This window comes from Pongo pygmaeus, chromosome 1 (genome assembly GCF_028885625.2).
Source record: "Pongo pygmaeus isolate AG05252 chromosome 1, NHGRI_mPonPyg2-v2.0_pri, whole genome shotgun sequence".
In the NCBI taxonomy this organism is placed as follows: domain Eukaryota; kingdom Metazoa; phylum Chordata; class Mammalia; order Primates; family Hominidae; genus Pongo; species Pongo pygmaeus.
The window spans coordinates 160,131,034-160,144,168 of record NC_072373.2 but is presented as its reverse complement, the minus strand read 5'-3'; the positions used below and the strand labels follow the sequence as shown (position 1 = coordinate 160,144,168).

The 13,135-nt window shown below is 36.0% G+C and overlaps 2 protein-coding genes across 3 annotated transcripts in view; one reads left to right on the top strand and one right to left on the bottom strand.

Moving 5' to 3' along the window:
* Positions 1-13,135, top strand: part of LRRC7 (leucine rich repeat containing 7) — a 572,997-nt gene that overhangs the window by 554,506 nt on the left and 5,356 nt on the right. The gene's annotated exons all lie outside the window — the stretch shown is intronic.
* The window catches only part of LRRC40 (leucine rich repeat containing 40), a 60,545-nt gene continuing 58,572 nt past the window's right edge, over positions 11,163-13,135 (bottom strand). For both annotated transcript variants that reach the window (XM_054482985.2, XM_054482994.2), the window contains one exon: positions 11,163-12,254. In XM_054482985.2, coding sequence (XP_054338960.1) covers positions 12,149-12,254 — 106 coding nt within the window. In that variant the 3' untranslated portion in view covers positions 11,163-12,148. The remainder of the gene's footprint in view (positions 12,255-13,135) is intronic.

Sequence of the window (13,135 nt, the reverse complement as noted above, 5' to 3'; positions counted from 1 at the left end):
TTTTACTAAACCTCTCAGGTTGTATCAATCACCCAAAACCTAATGAGACAGAAACCACTTTCTCAGTAAGTCTTGAGTGTTTAAAGTTTTGATGTTCTTTAATTGTTCAGTTTAATTATTATGCCCACCAGTTTAATAGTTCTTCTCTAACTTGTGTTTTTCCAAATATTTTGCTCCTATCTCCCATTATTTTAGCCACACTTCCTTCAGGTATGCCCATTCCAAGTATGTGGGAATAGATTTGTCTCAAGTTACTCAAAATTTATTTTTAAAGTTAACTTTCCAAAACTTAAACATCAGGAACTGTGGTTAAGTTTGCCTAGCCTTCTTTATGTAATTCTAAAACTAGTCCAATCTGAATATGTGTGTATCTGGGTATAGCTTTATTTCCATCTGGCAATAACTAAGCATCTACAATAAACGCCTAATTTTTCATTTTATTTATGTGTATGAGTAATCAGCATAATATGACAATCAGATTTTATTTTATTATGAAGTGAATAAGAAATGTATTTCAAAATGTCTCTCACAAAGTGATCATTGGATTCCCAAAGTAGTTTGCAATCTCCCCAGCCTCTCTCCTTTCAGTGGGAATATCTGGGTGTTGAAGGCAGAGAACCCCTGGCAGCCTTGGTGACATGTGTCCTCAAGCTATTTTGGTTCTTCTTAGTCATTTGAAATTCCAGGGCCTCTGGTGGCTGGATCATTGCTAAAAAGGCCAAATGTTTTTGTTTACTTCCTCTAAGCTAATTATATCCTCACCCTCACAGCTTAGCCAGCCTCCTGGTCTGAGCTTCTCCTTTGCTAATTCCATCAAAGCCCTACTTATATGGGTTTCAGGTGTTCCCCTGCCAACCATTTAATCTTTTTTTCTTCCAACCCGGAGCAAAGGTAGAGGGAAGACAAGGTGTTCTTTCCCAAAGTTTATGTGAAGCCATTTATATCCTCTGGTGTTTTCCTCCAAAAAAACAATTTCCTTCTAGCCACATGATCACCAGATACTAATACAGAATACTCTTTCTTAGCAAATTCAATTTAACCTTCTTTAGGGGTTAATATTTTATAAATTCTTTCTGACCTCAAGCCTGCCAATTTTAGTGCACCATTTTGGGTTTGTTTACCAAGCGTTCTTCCTCTCTTTTCAGAAAAGTTAAATATCTCCTTAACAAATTTAAAATGTACACAACAATGCCACCCATTTTAAAGCAAATACGGCAGGTGTCCACCATTGTTTTGGATACAGCTTTTGAGTTTTTGATTTGCCTGATTTTCTATTTTATCTTTTTTATTCCTTCTATTTTCCATAACCTTTTAATGATAGGTTTAGTTGTAAAATCCAGAACTATTTAAATACTAGAATGAAAATTAGAATTTTACTGAAGAGTATAAGAGAAAACGTCTTGAAAGTTTCTATGTATGTATTGCAATTGTGCTTTTTGTTTCTTTTTTCCTTTCTTTTCTTTCGCACTACCTGAGATTTTTGGTGTCCATTATTATCGAAGTATTTTTTTCTTTGTCTTCTATGGATAATCTTAATTTTTTCTTCCTAGGAGCAACCTCTAGGTCAGTGCTTTCTATCCAGCCACTAGCATAGTTCCCCAGGAGCAGGCTATGATGATCTCCTCAAAGCACCGGGGCTTGTGGCTTATTCTTTTCACTTTTTTACCCATCTCCGTGCCATACCGTAAAACAAACGTCATTTTTTTTAGTTCTGTCATGATGTAAAGAGGTTGAGAAGCTCTGCTTTTAGGTACAACAAATGGAAATATCATCTAGGCTGGGTTGGGGTGCAGGACCCCCAGCAGCTGTGGGAAGAGAAGAGAGCAGGAGAAGCTGTCACTTAAAATGCACTGAGATCCTTTTGAAACATTTCATGCACTCCTCCCCAACCCCAACTCCAAGGGTGCTGCTTGTCCAGCTGTGTCACCACTCTGACAAATAAGTGAATATCTGTCATATTCAAGACTTTGCTTTTATTGATGATCATTAAGCTAGAATCTGTAAAAGAGAAAGTTGTTAGATAGTGAACAAGTCCCATTCTCTAAAAGTGATTTTTTCTCCAGGATATCATCATCCAAACTATTCTCGCCCTGTAATATTTGTCTATACTGTCTGTCTTGATTGTTTTAAACCAACCATCTTTGATAGCCAGTTTCGGGACATAAATCTTCAGCCATACTTGTAGAATCGTTCAACTAAGCAACAGGTATCTTGCACTTGATAGGTTCTCACAGTCTCATTATGATCAAGACAGATATTCTAGCAGGACATCACTGCTATATTCTTTATAAAACCGTGAATGTTGCTAGCAAACAGTCAGGCATTTGTTTGTGGCCGTTTCCCAGAGAAATTCAAACTTGGGAATTAATATCTCTCTCTTTCTGTGTCTGTCTCTGTGTGTGTGTGTGTGTGTGTGTGTGTGTGTGTGTGTGTGTGTGTTTGTCTATATATCTTATCAGGCACTTTTTTTTTTTTTGCATTTCCACATATTTCCCAAAAAGTGATAGTTACTATCCCTGTCACCTAGGGCCCTAGGTCATCATAAACTACTCAAAGTGAAGGAACTATATTTTCTTCTTTTGCTTGGTCTTGCCATAAATATGCCCCACAGGTTCACCTATACCCCAAAATATATACTTATGTTTTGAGTATTCATCCAGACCTGTAGGTTTGAATCGAGAGATGTTTAAGTAATTCTCTTGTAAGTCTGCCTCTGGACCATTCTAAGGTTTGTCCTCTAGCCAATCTATATGTTTATCCTTTCTTAAAAAAAGTATTTAACTGTTAAAACAATTTGTCTTTTTCTCACTGTGCATTCAATTTACTCAACAAATGTTAATGAACAAAGGGTTATGTTCAAAATTCTATTATAAGAACAGTGGAAGATATAAATATAAATAAGCCATGGTCCTAACCCCTCAAGAAACACAGTCTAGTGGGGAGACACACAAAGTCTAATAAATGCTATCATGTAGGTACAAAATATGAGGAAAGAACACTATTGTCACTTTCTCTCACAGTTTAATAAAATATCAAATGCCTTCTTTCTGCTTTATTGCTTTTTTAATGCCTTTTTTTATTTTTATTTTTTTCTGAGACAGGGTCTTGCTCTGTCACCCAGGTTGGAGTGCAGTGGCATGATCATGGCCCACTGCAGCCTTGACCACCTGGGCTCAAGTGATCCTCCTGCCTCAGCCTCCTGAGTAGCTGGGACTACAGACATGCACCACCACTCCTGGCTAATTTTTTATTTTTTGCAGAGACAGAGTCTTGCTATGTTGCCCAGGCTGGTCTCAAACTCCTGAGCTCAAGTGATCCTCCCACCTCAGCCTCCCAAAGTGCTGGGATGATAGGCACGAGCCACCATCCTCGGCTCTATTGCTTTTATCATATGACCTAAGGAAAGTTTTTCTGTTATCTCAGGAAGAAAAGTTCTTGTCCCTTGTATATATATATATCTTGTCAAAAAGGACAAGGCTCAGGTGACAGTGGGGACGTAAATAACTGCAATATCATCCTGAATAAATCATATCACGGAGAGATAGTCACAGGTAGCTAAGCTCTAGCTTTTCACTTTTCTTGACTCTGTCTTTCCAAGGAGTAGCCTTTTGGAGTCAAAGTCATAGGGGGCTTGCCGGAATCAAGGGCAGCTCCTCCTTTCTGGAGGAAGGAACTTCATCTTAAGGCTTGATAACAAAGGCTTACTGTTCCACTTAAAGGGATCAATCTGAGGGAAGAAGAGAAGTTAACCTTTAGTGCCCCTTGAAAGCTTTAAAATAATTCTTTTGTGTTTTAAACACCTAAGAAAAATGTACATACATCTGGTGGACTTGCATATCTTTAACACTTATCATGTACCTACATACAAGGAAAACATTATACTCTTTACTGTTAGCAAACACTCCACCACTGGGAGTTGCTTTGTGTTTAAGTACCTAATAGGACCCACTAGAGATCAGCAAGAAATGCAACTTGAACAGCCCCTAAGATAAAATTTTCTAGGAAGTATAAAAACTGAAGAATGCCTGGAACTATGCAGATATAGATCAAGTCTCATGCATGTCATTTAGACAGACAGCTGAAATGCTGACATGGCCTATCCAGCCAGAGCCTTCACTTAAGAGTTCTCCAATGTTGACAATTTCAGCTGCCCTAGCAGCCTCTCTAAGCACTAAGAAGTATAGCCATCTAACTAAATCCTTACAACTTATTGTAAGGGAAGAATGTCTTTAGAGATTACATTACACCAGCAAGAGAATATTAATAGTCCATATGGCTTTTTTTCCAACAAAATCCCAGAGTTTTTGCTTGCTCTTTGAGGTTAAAATCAAAGATTTTTCACTCAGGATTAGCCTAGATGTAGAACAGCGACTGTATAATAGAGTTCAAAAAGTGTATGAGTTCAGTTATGGTCTGGAAAATTAGCTGCCATTTTGTGATGAAGTGTTTGGTTTTTCCTTGTAGAAACTTAGTGTCATTGCGCATCACTTAGAAAATGTGAATTTATTTAAAATATGTGATGGATTGTGCAGCATGCTTACATTTGAAAATGGAGATTGTGCCTTTAAATACTTAATCAAAGGACTCCTGACCTTCAAGTACCAGTTTGGGCATATTACTGGAGATCCAGGTTGAAAGGTATTGAAAAAAAGGTCTGTATCTTTGTATATTCAGTTGTCAACATGGAGAAGCCACCTTTTAAAAAAGATCAGTTCTGTAAAGCATAATGCCTACTACACAGACATCATTATTCTACTTAAAAGTCTTTTTTTAAAATTCCAAATACTTGTGGTAGTAGAAAGCAATAAATATTCTAAAATGAGGGATATTGGTCCTTTTGTGACTGAGCTATATGATAAACTAAGGAAAACTACAGAAGTTGTGTCTATTAACTCTTTAAGATACATGATATAGCAAATAATCATTTATATAACCTCATAGAAAGTTGAGAGGATTAATCGAATTGTTTCAAAATTTTTAAGGAGCCAAATTTAAATTCTCAATAGCCTATGAGATTTTTTTGTAACTCTTTTAGATTCTTATCTGAAGAATGCGTAGATGTAGTAAAACCATTAAATACAGTAGTATCTGGTGGCCTTTCTGTGTGGAGGAGCTTGTTTGTCCAAGGTATGATCTACCAGTGAGAAGATCAGTGCCAGGTCACAGAAAAAGCTAATCATTCTTAGTTTAACCCTGACCAGCTAGTCTTCCTCCAGGCATCAGCTACCTGATTTTAAAGAGGCCATATTAGAAATGAAAAGCAGCAGTCTCTATCATATGTTAAATTCAAAGGCATAGCTGCTTGTGAAGACCCTATTATGTTTTATTTGCCTATCTGAGAAAGAGATCTGCCTACCTGTCTTTAGGAAAAAGCAATGCTTTACGTAGCTTCAATTAGTCCTGCATCAGGTTATTCTAATGCTTCCTACTGCAAAAACCAAGCACATAAGTCTCCAATCCTAAAAGTCACTAGAATATTGATATAAGGAATTCTGTAGGTGTCAGCAGTATCTCAGTATTCAAACCTCTGTTTAGGGTCCTGCATGTACTGTCAAATAGGCCTCCAAAGAGCAAGTGATAGAGCATTCAGGTGTTTTATTGGATTTCAGAATTCAGATTCAGAATTAAGTACTCTTGGGATAAAGGAAATTAACGAGCTTTTGACATTTCAAGAACTCATTGAGATTGTCAAAGGCTTCAGTAAGGAACTCTAACAAATAGATCCGGAAGTCATAAGTGAGAAAGAAAACGAGCATGTCTAGTGAAATCTGTCCAGTGTACATAACACTGCACAAAGAGCATATTTTATTCAGACCATTTGGATTCAGATGTACCCTAAAGACAACTACGCTATAATGGCTTGTCTCCCACTTCCTGGCCTCTAGCCCTACCCATTGCCCAGGTGGACGTTATGTTTTTAGTTTTTCCTTTGTGGGTGAGGGAAGAAGAGGACATCAGGTGAAGTGTGCCATTACTATTTGAAAACTAGCTCTGCAGGAAGAGTTAAATCAAATCCTTTACAGGGTGACCTTCCTACATCTCCTTAGAGCAACTGTATTTCAAAATAGGCCAAAGCTGAAGTCATAGGAATGAGACATTAATTGTAGGTTTTCAGGAAAGCTTCGGAGACACGGCAGGTACAGTCTCCCTAGAGCCTTTGAAAATACAACATGTAGGTCCTTCTCAGATTATGCTGAAACTCCAAATCCTTGTTAAAGGTTTTCCTGGAATCCTACAGTCTGGTTTGATCAGTTTATTATTAAGTACTGAATGACACAGAAGGGCACACAGGGAGGAGTTGTATCACATGAAGTAAAATAATTATTTCCTTAAGGAGAAACTTAATTCTAGGGTACTTACAATAGCTGCCTTATTGGTGGACGGGAGGCATAGATGATAGATTTGCAAATGGTGGGTTTTTTCGTTTTTTTATTTTGGAGTATTTGAAAAGATACATCAAGCAATAATAAACTAGATGTGCAATAATCTTGTCGAGTAGTATGTGCCGGTTTTGGAAAGGTGAAAAGAAAATTGTGACATTAGGCTGCTTTTATCAAGCTAAGCATGGGCATGCCTTTCCAAAGGGTATATTTGATCCTACGGTTAATTTTAACATCGGGCTGCAAGCTTAACCTCATCAGGAGTGGAATTAGATTTTACAGCGTTCCCCTTATCCAAACTACAGCATGCTTACTACTTTCTCCTTGCATTTTCCACACCTCAGCCCCCTGGGACCAGCTACTGGCAAGTCATTTTGTCCATTTTCATTGATCTGGCCACATAAGGAACATCCTGTTTCTTTAAATCCTCAATGCTTAAATTGCCATGTAGAAATCAACTCCCTATCAATTTTCTTCATTTAATCATTGGCTTCTTGTCATATTTTCATTTTTCTGCACTGGTTCCCATGGCAACAAGTCTGTTGGCAGAGAAAGTATGACTCTGCTTTTAGCCTTCTGCACAAGACAAAATCCTTCTGGTGATCCTCAAGCAAGTATCATATAAAAAGTCAGGAACTGACTACAGTGCCCTTGGCTAATGCCTCTAATCCTTTACTCTCTCGCATGCATTTTCCACCTTATTCCCAAACCAGGCTTGAGAAAAAAAGCATTCAAGGGCCCTGCCCAGTATCTCTTTCCTGATACAAGTATTCAAAGGCCCTCCTATCCAATCACAGCTGCAAAGACTGAATATTTTGGTTCAGATGGCTTTCCCTTCTCCCTAAGTGTCAGCGACTTAACTGACATAAATGCATAATTAATGACAAGGACCACTGGGAGCAGCATCGAGAAGCAACTTTCAGTCATTTTTCTATAAACTTTCCTCAGTTCGCATCTGAGGTGTAGCCCAGGGAATAAGTATGTCCTGAATTGAGCCTTAAATCAGTGTCTAATAAGGCAACAGAACACTCAAGCAGATTTTCCCCTAATGAGTAGTTACGTGGCACAGGAGGAGAGGCCAAGGAGTCATCCCAAAGTTCTAAGCTCATAAAGAGGAAGAGATAACAAAGATGTAAATACGAGGACATTGTAACTGGTGGCTGCAAATGAGCAAGGGAGCTTCATTCAGTTGGGACAATTCAGGGTTCAGGTACGAAAAAGGTATGAAGCCTACTGAAAAATAAGGAAATGGAGCATGGAGAAAGAAAGGGTTTTTAAGAGTTAACAGTCAGTAGAAAAGGAGCCTGCAAATGAGAGAATAGCTTCATGTAGACTTTGGCCCAACTCTGTCTACAAGTATTTTTGCAAATAATGTTTCTTTTAATAAAATGCTATATTTTGTTTTGAACTTTGGAATTCCATTGTGGCTTGGCACTAAATTATAGGCCTAGCAATCCTAAATCTCCTATGGCCTCAATATCTAGAAACAAGCAGGAACTGTTTGTCAGAAATTAAACAAACAGGACTTATTTGAATGTGCTTTAAAAAAAATCAATGAATTCAGGGGAATGAAAATACATGTTAGAAATAAAAATGTGGTTATCTCAGCTATAGTTAAGAAAATTATCAAATGTAAATGATCCCTTTTTTGCTGGATCTTATAAAATATGTGATACTTAAGTACACTGAAGTTTTAAAGTTAGCTGCTTATATTGTACAAAGATATTTTTGGCTCTTTAAAGGTTATTTTCCTATATTAAGAAGAAAAGTTTTCTTATATTAAAAACTTTTATTGTGACTCAGGTTTTGTGTCTCTGTATAGGCACACATAAATAGGAGGTGTTTTTCTTTGCACATTTGTTTTGCACAGCTAAAATAATGAGGTTAAATAATGCCCAGGTATGCAGGTCAATTGACCTTTTTAATAGCTTAACGAAAGCATTTGACAAATGGTCTAAAGAAATCACATTGTATTTCTTTGTATCTCTCCATTCCTCTTACCCTTCCCCAACCCTCTACTAAAGAATATGTCTTAGGAAATCTTATGTAATATTTTTGGAAAGTCCATAGGAAAAGCAAGATGAAACTCTCAGGCAGACAACATAAAGCAGCTCCCATATCTGCTAGAAAGGTCATTAATTTTCAGAATACATTGTTGAAGTAATTTTTATTTTCAATACTTATAGTCTTTCCACTCAGAGGATTCTTATTTGTCTTGAATGTGGAAAAGGCATCTGGTTCAGGTCAGTAAGGACTGTTGTATGTTAAGTGTTACTCTAGAAAATTTGGTTTTAGCTTTGATGACACCTAGTGTCAGTGGAATGCAATGAATGCTTAATACTCCGGCTTTATAATGTTTGGGCATTTCTCTTTAACATCCTCAAATACACTTTCATCTTTGAAAACACAAGCCTATTTTCTGTTTGAAATGAAGAGAAAGGTAATAGACAGATAGATAGTTTTTGTTTGAAGAGCCAATCAAGTTTCTCTTTGTACTCAGTAGGGACTAAAGGAAGCTTAAGGATAATGACATTGTCTTCATATGAAGAAGAAATTTACTAGTGGAAAATTAGAAGTAAATCTACCAAATTCTGTTTGTAAATTTTAAAGACCACCACAAAAGACCTTGAAAAAAGTGAAACTACTGCAAGATTACTGTCGGTTATTGAAAGTAATACAGTTTTATTTTTTCCACTTTATAACCGCCCAAGGGCTCCCCCAACCAGCTACATATAAGAAAACCATATATGAACTAGGCTCTTTCTATTCAAAAAAGAAATATTAAACTAACATAAGCAATTCTGAAGGAAGACAGTGGTAGGTTTTCAGATGGTTTGTTAAGAATTATATGTAAAAGGATACTACATATTATGTTTTGGATGTTTTTTAAGTATCTATGAAAATTATTTTTTCCTAAATGATTTGATAATTGATTACTTTTGACCTCAGTTATTTTGGGGCATAATCCTTTTACTACTCTATAAAGTTCTAATTCTATCTATATGAATTTGTATTTTCCCATATGCCAAACACACACACATAAATTTTCTTTTTCTCATTTCAGCTCATATAATTCAGTTACTGAAATATTTCACTCTTCTGTAAGTTTAAGAAAAATTCCTAAGCAGTGATACAACTTTGGGTCGCTATTTTAGTAAAATGAAGACAGTCTCTAGACTCCTTTTTTTTTTTTAATGATATCTGACTTCACTACCATATGTGCAGCACAACAGTGACATCTTAAGGCCAAGTAACCAGAGCTCCTTTAGCCAGAGAAAGAACTTGAATTGGGATCTGATTTCAAAGAAATCCCATTATATTATCAAGTCGTTTTCAAATTTACAATATTCGACTGGTAGAGAAAGTGCTTCTTTATGACTTCTTTTGCAGTCTTTGTGAACCTTTTAATGTGCAATAGTAAACATTGACATTTTACATAGACATATTGTATATTAATGCATGCATTTCACTGCATAGTTTATCGACACTCCCCTTGTAAAGCTTTTATGGACGAACCAACAAGCCACAGCAGTATAGCAAAAGAGGCTTAATCTTTATAAATTGGGGCCTTTTCTGTCTCTTTGCTAGCCTAGGTGGCTGTATACAAATTCGGGTGGGAGGGGGCAGGAAACACCTCTTCACATTTAAGGTTTTCTACTTGGGTGTACTCTAGCCAATTCAAAACAAATTGCTTACTTTAATAATACAATTTTACCATTTTATAAAAAAAATCAAATCACAACATGTTTAACTGAAATGGCTGTATTGTAATTAATATTTTGAGATAATTGTGATTTTGAGCTTAAATTATATATAAAAAATTGTCATTTTTGTATGTGTTAAAAAGACTACTATATCACAATTAAAAGTACTTTTTAGTTGAACTCTACATATTGATGTAAATAAAACTGAATGAAGACATATTTACTACTTTATTAACATAGATTGTGAATGTACTTACTGGTTTTTTTGCAGTATGAGACCATAACAACCTTGAAAGCTGCTTCATTTTATGTGCAAAGAAGTCCTATGAATCTATATTTTAAATTTACCGAACCAGTGAAATTAATTGTCAGTTAATTTGCAAATGCAAGCTGTATTCTCCAGTTTTATTTTATGTATTGACACTAATTGGTAAAGGTGTACAATGTGATTAGAATGCATTTTGAAGATGCTTTCTGTACAGATACAAAATACAGGGACTAAAATAATGCTGTGCAGTGTATAGCAGAGCCATTTTTCGGCTTTGGTGTACTCAACTTTTTCAGTATTTAAAAAAGTGTTTTGAATAACATAAAAGTCTCCTTATTGTATAAATAATAAAATGTCACCTTATTGTAAAGTGTCTTTTGTTTACTATCAAAGCAGACCTCGTAGTCAGCAACAGAGTTGTAATAAGAAAAAGGCATGTTTTTGTTTTTATTTTTTTGAGACGGAGTTTCACTGTTACCCAAGGCTGGAGTACAGAGTGGCACGATCTCGGCACTCTGTCACCCTCTAACCTCCTGGGTTCAAGTGATTCTCCTGCCTCAGCCTCCCAAGATGCTGGGATTACAGGCACATGCACCATGCCCGGATAGTTTTGTTTTGTTTTGTTTTTTGTATTTTTAGTAGAGACGGGGGTTTCATTCACCATGTTAGCCAGGCTGGTCTTGAACTCCTGACCTCAAGTGATCTGCCCGCCTCAGCCTCCCAACGTGTTGGGATTACAGGTGTGAGCCACTGCACCCAGCCAAAAAGGCATGTTTTTTTAAAATGAAAACATAAACATTGTAATCAATATTTGAAAAATGTAGCTTTTATTCTGAACATGTAGTATTTATCTTTATTAGCAATTTTTTCATAATATAAGCATGCCTCAATCATCCAAAAGCTATCTATCTACCTATCTATATAAACTGATATACATGCTACTGAATTGGCTTCTTAATAGAATCATATGGTAAGTGTTATAATGACTAATCACTCTACTTCTGATAATTTTGGTGTAAACAAAAATGATATTTTTTATTACATCAAGTTTACCTATATCAAATTCCCTTTTAGAAAAACACTGCAAGTTTAGTCTTACCAAGATTGCAAGTAAATTTTAAAATTATGGTGCTGTAAATAAAAAGGTTTTAAGTTGAAATGTGTACTGAGATTAGCCATATCACAAAAGTCCTATCATGGGTAATGAAAAGTCTTATTTTTAGTATATTTTTGTTTCCTTTTTCTTTTGACGTGTGGCCCAAGATAAGAAGGTCTTATTTTTTAAATGCCAAAGAACAGTATTCAACAAAATTCAATTTAATTTTATATCTAACAAAAACATAGAAACTGGCTAGTCATATTCAAGTCAATTGGTCACATTGTATGGAATACAAAAAGAAATGAGAAAAAAAAACCAGTTCTACAAAAATGCTTTGTTATTATAATACTAAACCACATTAAATAAAAATTCATTTTTGAAAAAACTGCTTGCTATAAGAAATGAAAGTAGGATAAATCGTATGCAAAACATTTAGAACAAATGTATCAACACATTGTGGTTATCACCATTACAAATGTATATAACACCTTACAAAAATCTTAAATAAAAATGTAAAAATATTTACTGGCAGTGAATATGGCCCAGGCTAATTATACCAATGGGTAGGTGATACTGGGAAACTAGAAGATCAATTATGGCAATCATCTTTTAAGATGATACTAAAACAAATGTTAGATCGTCCTTAGAATTAACCAGGGTTAATAATACATGACAAGGGTTATAAAGCAACTCCATGTTAAGTAGGAATTCGGTCTCTCAAATATTCAAGTATACCAGCTGTTCCTTTCATTAATATGGCTGCTCGAGGAACTCGGAATGGATTTCCATCCAGTAGTAATGTTCTAAACAAAAGAGAGAAATTGAGAATGTAAACATTTTCCATTAACAAGGTTTTTCGTCTAATTTCATTTGCAATTTTATAAATAAAATTTCTGTATTTTTTTTTCTATTTGCCCCCTTTTATTTTTATTTCTTTTTTTGAGACAGAGTCTCACTCTGTTGCCCAGCCTGAAGTGCAGAGGTGCAATCTCAGCTCATTGCAACCTCCGCCTCCCAGGTTCAAGTAATTCTCATGCCTCAGCCTCCCGGGTAGCTGGGATTACAGGTGTGTGCCACCACACCCAGCTAATTTTTGCATTTTTAGTAGTGAGGGGGTTTTGCCATGTTGGCCAGGCTGGTCTCGAACTCCTGGCCTCAAGTAATCTGCCCGCCTCAGCCTCCCAAAGTGCTGGGATTACAGCAGTGAACTACTATGCCTGCGCTATTTGCCCCTTTTCATATCTGAACATTTAAACATTAGAATTATAACTAATTAATAACCCAAAACATATTAATTGAATACTTACTTTGTGAAAGGTACTGAGCCAAGTAATTTATATTCAGTCACTCTTAACAATCCTATTCTCTCAACAATCCTATGATGTAAGTACCATTAATAGTTCTGTTTTTATAGATGAGGAAATACAAATTTAGGGGGGTAAGAAATATGTCTAAGATCAAACAGCTACTAAATGGTGGAGCTGTGATTTGAACCACCCTTTTATCCCGCCTTCTCAACCTTATTAAATGACTGTATACTAAATGGTCAAGTAAGATTTAAACAAATATCAGCATGAGTCATCCAAGCCAAGGACTGTAATGTAATCAATGTACCACCACCACTGCTCCACCCCCTGCCTCCCAAAACATTAACACATTCTGCCCTCTCCCTCCTTTGAGCAGA